The 11,304-nt window shown below is 49.0% G+C and overlaps 1 protein-coding gene and 1 non-coding gene across 3 annotated transcripts in view; both read right to left on the reverse strand.

Moving 5' to 3' along the window:
* The window catches only part of DIP2B (disco interacting protein 2 homolog B), a 62,161-nt gene extending 51,093 nt beyond the window's left edge, over positions 1-11,068 (reverse strand). For both annotated transcript variants that reach the window (XM_004949722.5, XM_004949723.5), the window contains exon 1: positions 10,812-11,068. In XM_004949722.5, coding sequence (XP_004949779.1) covers positions 10,812-10,899 — 88 coding nt within the window. In that variant the 5' untranslated portion in view covers positions 10,900-11,068. The remainder of the gene's footprint in view (positions 1-10,811) is intronic.
* Positions 8,688-8,777, reverse strand: MIR1668 (microRNA 1668). The gene has a single exon (NR_035161.2). It is a non-coding gene; the product is annotated as a microRNA 1668 (primary transcript).
* Positions 11,069-11,304: the final 236 nt, after the last annotated feature.

Raw genomic sequence — 11,304 nt, forward strand, 5'->3', positions numbered from 1 at the left:
AAATCTCTCTGCTTCACTAGTTCCTTTCATTCTTCTCTTCTTGGACTGCTCTGCAGGCTGTTCTCTTCTATGTCAAATATTCAAATACTACTCATTTTTTAAGGCTGTCAGCTCCCGTGGCTGGACCCACATAACCGACGCTGTCACTGCATGGTAAGAGCAGCACAAAGCAGCAAGCACACCCCAAGCTGTGTTGCTGCCATAACCTGCAGCCAAACTCACTTCTAACAGCAGACTACTTACTTCTTCCCCAGTTCCCCACGCCAAGCCTTTGCTTTTATCCTTCTGCCCAAATAGTTCTGTCCCGGCTGGAAGAGGAGCACAGCCTGCAGTGCTGTGCTACGTCTGTGTCCCTTTCACACCATTTTACTGTTCACAGGAAGCAGTTCTGAGGTACTAAGGAAAAGAACAGAAATACAATAATTTTCCTAAGAGAACAGGCCAAGCTATGGCATCTCATGTGGCACTGGACTGCTTCCAATGTTTTGAAGGGATTGTCTGAAGCAGTTGCATGGATTCCTAGTTGGCAGTTGACTGGGGCTTGGAGCTAGATGATCTCTCAGGTCTCTCCCAACCCATGCCATTCTATGATTCTATGATTTCTGCTCCTTCAGCACATTCTGACCACCACCCTCTGCCTGACGTGCTGCTCCCCTCCCCCATTGCTTTGCTGCATCCATTTCAGTCCACAGAACATGGAAAGAAAAGCATTGCCTTTGTCACAGGAGAAGAGGGAGACCCTGTGAGCAAAGCCTTGAAGAGCTGTCAGGACATGAACCTTTGTTTCTATGTGGCTTTCTCCATCAAGTTTAACACAAGAAATTACTTTTTCACTCAAGGGAAATACACGGGCTGAGTATCATGAGCTATCACAGTGTAGCATTGATAACCTGAGAAAGATCACTGCAGGTAAGCACACACATGACAAATCTGGACAACTCCTTTGGGCTGAAGGATGGCATTTCACAGCCCAGTACAAACCCAGAGGACAGCAGCCAGTACAGAAGAACAATGTGAAGCAAACAGTACATGTTTGGACATGAACCAACAACCCAGCCCTAACCTCCCCTAAAAAGCCCTGGAAGTGGTGACAGCCACCCTTGGCAGACAGGGCTTTGTGCCCTGGAAGGAGCTGCAGCAGCAGGACCAGAATGTGGGCTGAGGAGAAAGGGTTTGGCTTTCTTAATTTCCCAAAAATGTTTTCATTCAGATTCCCTTAAAATCAACTTATCCACCATGGAAGCACAAAGGAGACGAGCTTTTAAGTAAGTAATCACCTTGGAAGGCACATGACAGTAATCACAATACATCAAATATGACTCCGCTAGATCCAAACACCTCTCTTTACACCTCCCGTGCTACCACGAGATATACCAGAAGTGCTTTACTGAGGCTCTACACAAGGAATAACCTTTGGATACACACAAGCCAAAGGGGAATTACATCTTCCTGTTTGCTGCTGTAGGCAGGCTTTTCTTTTTTTTCTTTTTCAAGGGCCTACAGCAATACAAGAACTGCTCTGATAGCCCTCCACATCAGCAGCACCTCCGAGATTCTGGATCTTCCTGATCTGGGGGAACAATGACAGCGAATCTGCTGTGCTCAGACATCTACGTCTGTGCTCAAAGTGACCAAAGCAACTTTCTTAAGTATTTCACACCCATGGTGAGCAGCCTTACGCCACTTCTACATGCTGCAATTTTAAAACAGGACTTAACAAGTAAAGTGTATCAAACACAGGAATGGCCAGGCAGAACAGCAGTGTTTGTTCAAGGTTTCTAGGTGTGGCAGCAGCCAAGACATAATAGGATTATTTATATCTGACTCATTTGCTTTGTCTTCATCCACGATTCTCCTGCTTTAGTACTCAATAATTGACTTCTTTTCTACAAAACAGGATATAAATGCATATTTTTTTTTAATTCAGGAAACTTTCAAGAGGGACTCAGGAACTTAAAGCAGAGAGGGGCAATTCCACAGATACAGGTTGTACCAATGTGCTCAGCCCAAACACACCACCATGGTCAGCACTGAACTTGAGACTACCTGAGTGTGCAGAGAGCCACGCGGGCTCAGCACGCTGTGCAGACACATTGCAGTTACCAGGCTGCATGTTTCCAGCTCTTCCCTGGCCAGCCTTTAGGCACCCGACTGCACGGAGCTGGGGCTGAGTGTCCAAGAGCTCTGCTCTGCTGCTGAGCTCTGCTCTTTGCATCCCGGCTTCCTGCCTGCAAACTGAAAACAGCACTTCCCTCTTTTCACTGGAGCAACTTCCAATCCGACATTGTGTAAGCATGGAGGTTTTCATTCTAATTACAATAAGAATTGTTTGCTTTCTTTTTTCCTTTTAATCCACAAGGGATCACTTAAAGTTTCTGCCCTAAGAATAAACACAGGTCTCAGTCTGAAAAAACCCCAAACCATTGACATGAGCACTCTGAGATCTCCTTTTTGCTAACACCACCCCAGCTTCACTTGGTGTTGTTCAGTGGTTTCTTCAGGATTGCCAGAAAGATTTTAATAACAGTACAAAAATAATTCATAACTTTCGTTTACAACCAACATTTCACTGCACACAGAATGAAGTAAATGGTTCAACTTCCTCTTTTTTAGAAAAGGAAACATACATTCTTAAAAGCTTAATCAGTTGTCCCCTGCAGCTCACAGCTCCACAAAGCACACAGCTGAGACTATGGGCTGTTGGTGACGGAGCAGGGACCACGATGAGGTGGGATCCAATCCTGCTGCCAGAAGCTCTGTAAGGGGATGTGGCTGTGGGGTGAGGGCACTGCACAGCGCACACAGGAAGGAGCCCGCTGAAGCAAACCTCTCCATCCAAAGGCACAAACAGAAGATGGAAGCTGTTTATTCCTCCACCGAGGATCTAGGCAGTCTTATCTCCGTTCAATCACCTGACACTGCTCTCTCCAGCACAGGGTGAATAAGCAGTGCCTGGAATGTGCTGTGTCACTGCCAGCTCCTGGGAGGAACGCTCCTGCTCACTGCTCCTGCCCAGTGACAGTGCATGGCGTGGCAAGAGCTCAGCTCGGCACAGACCTGTAAGCGACACATCTCACCTTCCCAGAAAGGCAAGGAGTGACCTCTACAACCATTCAGCTTTGCTCATCGCTCTTTCTAGAAAGTGACCAGAAAACTTCAAAGCATCTTCCCCTCCCCCAGGGTTTTTTTTGGCTGGGCAGCATATCTACATGATCAGTGCTTCCAGAAGCAGGTACAGCTCCCAGCGGGTAATTATAGGGAAAGGTGACGATGAAGACGTGACGACGGGGCAAGGAAAGCACTCTTATCAGGAACCCCACACTGACATACATGCATTCATCACTGTGCTCAGCCAGGAGGTTACAGAATTTCCCAAAAAGGTGCTTCATATTTGAAAAGGTTCTTCATTTCAAAGATCAGTCAGCACTCTAAATGAAAAGCTGATGCACTGAAGGTAGTACAGGTGAGACAGCAGCAACACAAAACTTTCCTTAACACAGCCTCACTCGACCCTACCTTTCCCAGAAACCTGGAACCACAGCTCACTGCCATCTGCATCGCACCATCCATCCTCCTGGCACTACAGCTACTGAGCACAGGGAAAACTCATAGCAGAAAAATACTTATCCTTGACTTCCTTTGATGAAATTCAGCAACAGACAGTGGAGTATGATGTGATCCATCAATTCCCAGCAGAACAGCAGTGCCTGCATTAGAGCTGCGTGGCTGCAATGGCAGTCCTGCCTTCCCTCAGTGCATGAGCTGCCAGGAGGCGCAGGGACAAGACACAACCAACACTTCTTTCCCCTGTGCTGCTTGGAGAGAAATGTATTATAAACTTACATTAGAGGAACAAAAGCGCTGCTATTCCAAAGTATGTCTTTATAATGCAGAATGACTGTGTGTATTTCTAGGTTGCAGCTAAGTCCTCTTTGCAATACGTGCTTTATTTCCAACAACAGGAAGGTTTTGTTTTCCAAATCCTTTATGACTAAGGTACAGTGGCAAAGGAGAGGCAAAGCATCCCAAACAATCCTTTTCCAGCGCTGCACTTTAGACCCAATGTCTGACATCAGTCCTGATCCCAGAGGCAAAATGGGAGTGCTTTATCCACTAAGTCACCCTGCTCCCACGGCTACAGCCATCCGAAATGGAATGCATTACTCCTGCATTATAACATATGTTTTTGAAGGCAGCCAGCCATCCGGCTGCCCTGAGAGAGATTACAGAAGACCTAATTTTATCAGGCTGGGATACAATTCTCTTGGTTGCTGCTGCTCCCCAGGGACACGGAGCTGCTGGACACAGGTTGTCTGACTGCTGAGGAATGATTCTGAACGGCTCAGCAGCTGATCACTGCAGCAGTAACTCACATCCCAGGCTCCCAAATGTAGTGCATGCCCTGCAGGCTCTGTGGGCTCCCACCCCCATGGAATTCACACAGTTTGTATCAGCACTTTTCAAGCCCAAAAGAATTAGAAAAAGTTGTTGTTGGCAGAAAAGTTCTAAAAGTTCAAGCAAGCCTTTTCTTTTCTCTCAGAAGTTACACTAAATAAAACAAGGTGTTCATTCACTAGAGCCAAAAGCACAAGGCACTCTTACATTGACTGTCTTTGGTGCAAATATAACCTGTGTGTGTACACTGAGGTGTGCTGCGGACACATTCAGCTTTGCAGTTTAAAGGAAAAAAAGTGCATGCAGATAGAAATGGGTGTTTTACTCAAAAAAATAATGCAGGCAAGAGACAAAAGCAGCAGTGGAGAGCGTTACTCAGAGTGAGGAATACAGGTGTGAGGCTTTGCCCAGGACTTGTCATCAAAACGTAATGGGAAAATTAGTGTAGCAGATGGAAGGCGCAGCAGCCGTTAGCCATAAATCACCATTTCCCTCTCACATGGTGCAAATTTAACAATCTTCCACTCTAATTAATAGAATGAGGCACCCTGGCCTGATGACTCTCCCTTGACTTCGTAAGATCTAAGAAAAAGCTGGATTGAACCAACGTTAACAGAATAACACTTCAGTCCCACTGCCCAACAAGGTCCCAAAAGGAGCTGAGCAGAGCACTGAGCTCACAAAGTGCCTTTGGTCACTTTGAGGCAAGCAGCTTCAAGAAAACCATGTGAAGAAATTATCTGGACATTATATTTCAGGCAAATCAAAACAGGAAAGCATTCCGCTTCTGCTTGCACCTCTGGGATGTCTCACCATTAGTTCACTCTTTGGCTTCTGAAACTTGCCACTGAATAAACATGATAAATCCAATGAATAGAAAGCTTCATGACAAGAACTAATTAGAGAGAGGGAATCCGGAAGGAACCCATCACCCCTTCTGACACAGTACCAGTGAACTACAAACACACGGGGTCCTTTGCACGCCCACATCTCTATGGAGCTCCAAGTGCTTTCCAGGCAGATGCATGCCTGCCAGACCTGCAACCCAGCTGCACACAGTTCTGCTGCCATCCATCACGTCTACCCCTTAATGTTTCATGCTACAGAATCTAAAATAGAAAGCTGAAGATCTAGGACACCTCGAGAAAAAAGAGAGAGTTTTACTGCAGATGCGTCAGGCTTACAGCTCCAATCAACACTTCCAGCCTAAGCATCCAACTGAAACTGCAAACAGCACCAGTAGTAAGAGTAAGAAGCATAAAGGCAACACAAGAATCATTGCTACCAGATGTCCCCTCCGCCCAGCTGAGGAAAACTGGTTCTAACTCCAGCAAGGCTTCAGAGAAGCAAGGGAGGAGGTGGAGGAGTGCCTTTAAAGCCTCTAATTTCCTCCTCTCCCCAGGGCAAAGGGTCAGAGCTGCAGCTTTTAAAAATAGCCCCGAACCTGCACCTCATTTCCTAAGAATAGGAGCAACAATGCAACCAGATGCACATTCTTAAAATCTCCTGACTGTTCTTTGTTATACTAACCTGGATGCTTCAAATACTTTTCTTGCACAGTATAACCTACTCCCAGTCACAATCATAGCATTTAACTTTCTCCAAACCATTCATCACTCAGCACTCTGCTCTGAGCATCTGCACAGGATAGATGTGATGTCCTCACAGACCTTCTGTTTGATGGACTGGGGACAGTTCTGCTGCCCTGCTCCTCTGCTGACGATGACTTGAGCTGTATTTCCTTCTGGCTACCACGCTCACACCACTTCTTTCCCTGCCATAACGCTTAACACAATAACATTAGAAATGAAGGCTCTTATCAGGATCTCGGTAGAGCCAAATGAAGCAGGGATGAGCACCTCTGAATTTGTGTGTACAGCTCTCCATGACGTGCTCCAAAAGGATTTTTCTGCATTTCAAAGCACTGCCTCGGAACTGTAGCTTTGTTGGCTGAGTATGGAGAGGCTGTGTCAAAGCCATACACAGATTTCTCAGCAGATTTGGTACCCATCTGCTGGCAGTCCTGCAGGTAAATTAAAGAAGCAACATAAAAGCTTTCCCATTACCAGTTTTGCCTAATGCAGGACTTGTGGGTGCAGTGCTGCATAAAAGCACAAAAACCACCTGTGAGTCCTGCTAGCTACAAGACAATCAGATCTGACTTGCTTACGCTCATAGGCTTCCTTCAGCCTCTTCTCTGCTACAGTCACAGTTCCCCTCTGAACAATAGGGAGAAAACTGAAGTGAAACCTCTCTGCCCACTCAGCAAACTCCACGTCAGCAAATCTTCCTCTGTCAATTACTTTCTTTGGTTCTTCCCTAATCTATTTAGATTCCATAATTCATCTACTCCATCTATTAAAAAGATCCTCTCCTACTTTGATGGGTGCCTGGCAATCAAAGAATGAAAACTGAAAAGCACAGCTTTTGAGGGAAGAGAAAAACACCCGGATTCCTCAGGAATTTTTCAAGCCAAACAAAACAAAGACTTGACCCAATTGCTTGAGTCAACATGTTTTCTTCCAGTAAGGTTCTATCCTATTTGGCTGGCCTTCAGCCCCGGGTTTCAGCTGTTCTGCTGATACCACGTTTTCCACACCAGCCACCATCCCTTCTGCTTCTGGAAGTCCTTATGCACAGCTTCCTTCTGCCTGGCTTCTCCGGCAAGAGACAATCAGCAGAGAAGGAACAAACACAGGTGTGCGGAGCCATTCACAGAAACACCCACACCGAATCACAAACCAGACAGCCAAATGGATGTTTAACCAGAAAAGTCAACAGAAACCACCTCCTTCTGTACATGAAGCAAGAGCAGTGATATGATAACGCTGTCACATAACCCAGAAAGGGCAAATCATGCTCAGAGCCTGAACTGCAATCACAGGAATTCCTCATTATTACTAGGCGGGGTTTTCCCTCTCCCCTTACCTCATACTTTCACAGATGTCACGAGCTGAAGTTCATTCCGCTCACATCCCTTTACTGCTTAAAAACAGACAGAAACCGCAGTCAAACAAAAGCCAGCAGCCAAATCAGCCCTCCAGGAGAGCACTAAGCTGTCCTACTTCCAGTGCAGCAGCTCCAGGGCCACCACCACCCACACCGTACCAAGGGAACAACCTTCACTGTGCAGGCAGCACAAACCTCGGACCACCGGCAATACCCAAGTTTGCTATTATTTATTATTGCAAGTGCTATTTAACACAGCTGCAATGAGGTTGATGTGAGAAGAGCTTCTTGAGAACTGTCCCTAAAGCACAAATCACCCGGACACCTCCATGCTGAGCGCTGCTGCACTCCAGGGCCAACATCTCAGATTGGACATGGAGGATCTCATGCAGTCACCGAGCTCTGAGAGCAAAGCTGTTAGGGAGCATCCACAGCCACCATCACACACAGCTGTGGCTCAGCCCCAAAGGTGTAAAACTGAGCTCCTGCACTCAGAGAAATGTGGGACTGTTCGTTTCTTTGAGCCTTATCAACAGTTTGGGTAAGTCCTCTGTAAAGTTCGTATCCCTGGCACTTCTCATCAAGCAGCAGCAGATGCAAACACACAGCCAGCCCTTCCCATCATTACCGATGCATAATGTGGGTGTTACTGACAGATGAAAAAAAAGCACAAGAAAGGAATAAAAACTCGAGTAAGAAAAGAAGGAAAGCATGAGTAATCAGTAGGTTCCAGGTTCCACGTAGCTCCATGACTTAATTCATTGCTTACATACAGTTAATCATTCTCATTAGAGGCAATGACACTGATCCCTCCTGTAAAGAATCGCTCTGTAAAATGTGCTGTTCGAGGTTTGGATGTAACGCATTATAGAAGACAACTGAATTCTTATCTAAACTCATTTAGAAATAAACGAGTTAAACGCAAATCAATCACTGAGGCCAAATAAGGACACACAGCGAAAGACTGAAAGAAAGAAATGAAAGCAATTTCAGTTAATGGAAAAAGAATTACTGCTTCCTGCAACGTGTCCCACTCTGCTGCTGGAACACTTCAAGTTCCTCAGCAATGGCACTGCTGTTACTTCCACGCCGACCACGAGGCGCAGTGGACGAACAGTGCAGAGATGGCACAGTTACAGTTAGCACAATTAGCGCTGTTCTGTCCACAGACTGTTTCTGAAGGAAGTCTCACAGCAGATCATGGCAAACTATGACTTCTACTTTAAGCATATATTAAAATCAGTCCTTCTGTTCCATTCTCCGTCCTACGTGCAGATACAGCATCTTCCACAAGCATAACGTCAGATAAGATTTTAATACTCTCTCTCCCCCATGCTGTTACCGATTCTGCAAGCCATGAAGGTGAGTGAGGACACAGCACCACACAAAGCCCACAGTGCCTGTGCTCCCAGCCCACCTGCAGGGCAGCCCTCCTTCACGCTGTCTGCTCAGCACTCCCCATACGGGATCACCCATCAAGGCATGGCCAGCTCCCAAGCCCTGTGTTAGGAGGGCTGAATGTGGGTCCCCTGCAGGTACAGCTCCTCTCCCGCTCCTAAAGACATGTGTAGAAACCCCAAGTGAAACATTCACAGAGCACACAAGAGACAATCTGAGAAAATAAAGCCGCAGTTAGGAGGGGAGGAAGGATCAAGTGCTATTATCTGAGCGAGAGCTGATCAGTTACACAGCAAGCGCCGCCGCCATTTTTAATAGAACGCTTCCATTCAATATTGTTTACTACAAACAGCCCCGCAGTTGTGCCCAGTTAACAGCGCACCCATTCACCTCCAACTCTTTATGCTGAAGTCTCAAACCAGGGTGTATTTTTCAATGGCATTACCCCACTGATGCCACCCCCAACCCCACAGGTCCCCTCGGTTCTCTCAGGCCACACACCATCAGCTGCACTCAGAGCTCTCTGATAGGAAGAGACTGGCACAGAGACCCACAATACACACGTTAAAACGTGGGGTATTAAATCCATGAGGTGGTAATGGATTTAGTGTGCACAGAATTACATAACACAGGAAACTTCGCTCCAAAGCATGGAAGTTTAAGCTGTTAGGAGCTTTGTAAAGATTATCATGATGTCACAGCTAGCCCTTCTACCAAAACGACTTTAACAAGCACAGCTTGCATTGCTGTATGCCAGCGGCTCAAACTAGAACAGTCTTTCAGTATCGCATGGAACAACTTGCAGAAAATAGAAGCAAACGCTTAAAAACATTCAGCCAATTCTTCCAAAGCCCACCAATTACTTCTCATCATATTTCTAGTGAGCAAAGAGGATGTTCTCCAATTCTCTGTTGGTGTGGAGTACCCCAAGGCAAACGCCAGGTAGGGTTATTTCATTAGGTGTTTGCAGAAAGCACTACCTGGGAAAAGTTGGATAAAAGAGTCACACACACACTCACAAAAGCAAACAGGCAGCATTAAGTCCAACCACAGACAAGCAGTGTTAAAAAGCACTACCACTGCCTTTCCATCCGGCAGTACATCGAGCACTGCATACCAACATGGGAGGCTCAGAGAGGAACTCAAACCTTCACAGCTGTAAACAGTCTCCTTTATGTTCTCTATGTTCTGGGACAAAGCAACAGAGCAAAGGTGGTACTGCAGCTCGATCTGTGTCAGTTTGTTAATGATGGGGGGATTATTGCACCCCTGTGGTCTCTCCTGACGAGGCAGCGCTGTGGCACTGAGCTCAGCGCCGATGGGCACCTGGCAATGCGCACCCAGAGCTCTGCAGCACTGTGAGCTCCAGGAAACAAAGACACAGAAAGGGAAACAAACTCGGTGGGTTTTGTTCTCAGCAAAAAGTGTGCGCGTCGCCCTGATAACAGCTACGGAAAAGAACTCAGAGGCTGAAAGCACATCCGGCTGCGCGCTGCTATTCACCCGAGGGCCCTTCGAGCCCCCGCACCGCTGTCAGTCCCTCCCAGCCCACATCCATAGCCCACACGGCACAGAATTGAGGCCACGGAAGAAGAGCGGCCCGCAGAGCTCCGCGCAGCCCCCCCTCACGCACAGAGCCCCGCACAGCCCCGCGATCCCGGACCCCCCCCCGGCCCACCCGCGCGGGGGCCGCCCCCGTTTCCTCACAGGGGTCCTCTTCTCCCCACCCTCCAACTCCCCTCCCCTTTTTCCACGCACACGAATGGCCCCTCTACCCTTCTCCTGGCACGCAGAGGACCCCCCTCCCTCACACACACACACACGACCCTCAGCTCTTTCTCTCCTCACACACTGAGGTATTTCTCCCCTGTCCTCCCCCCCTCACACGCACAGACGTAAAGGGCCCCTCCAGGGCCCGGGCCTCCTCTCGCACAGCCCCACATTCAGCCCCACTCGCTCCCACTCCTCAGCCCTCCCACACGGAGCCCCCCCAGCCTCGAGGTCGAGCCGCGGCGCCCCGAGGGCAGGGCAGGGCAGGGCGGGGCGGGAGGGATCCCGGTGCTCCTCACCTTCAGAGAGCTCCAGCTCCAGCTCGGCCAGCTGCTCGCGGACCTCGCGAGGCAGCGAGGAGATACCCGCGGCCGCCGGCTCGGCCATGGCGGGAGAAGGTAAAGGTAAGGGATGGGGAGAAAGGGAAGGGGAATAAAGGCAGGCCCGGCCGCCGAGCTCGGCGCGGCTCCGGCTCAGCGCCGGGGGCTGCGGGTCGCGGGCGCAGCGGGAGCGGCCGCCACCTCCGCCATGCTGGCTACAGCGCCGCCCCAGCGCCGCGTCACACCGCGGGGCGGCGCGCGAACTCGCGTCACTGCTTCCCTTGGCGGCCCGGCCCCGCGCCGCAGCCCCATCACCTCCGTCCCCCCCTCCACACACGCAGCGCCCCCTGGCGGCCACGCGCTGCCCCTCACACAGCGGAGCCTCGCGCGTCCCTCAGGCGCAGCTGCGCCTTCCCGCTCTTCCCGTCCCCTCACGCGGGGCCGCCTCTTCCCGCGTCCCCTCAGCGCCCCT

This window comes from Gallus gallus, chromosome 34, assembly GCF_016699485.2.
Source record: "Gallus gallus isolate bGalGal1 chromosome 34, bGalGal1.mat.broiler.GRCg7b, whole genome shotgun sequence".
Lineage (NCBI taxonomy): Eukaryota > Metazoa > Chordata > Aves > Galliformes > Phasianidae > Gallus > Gallus gallus.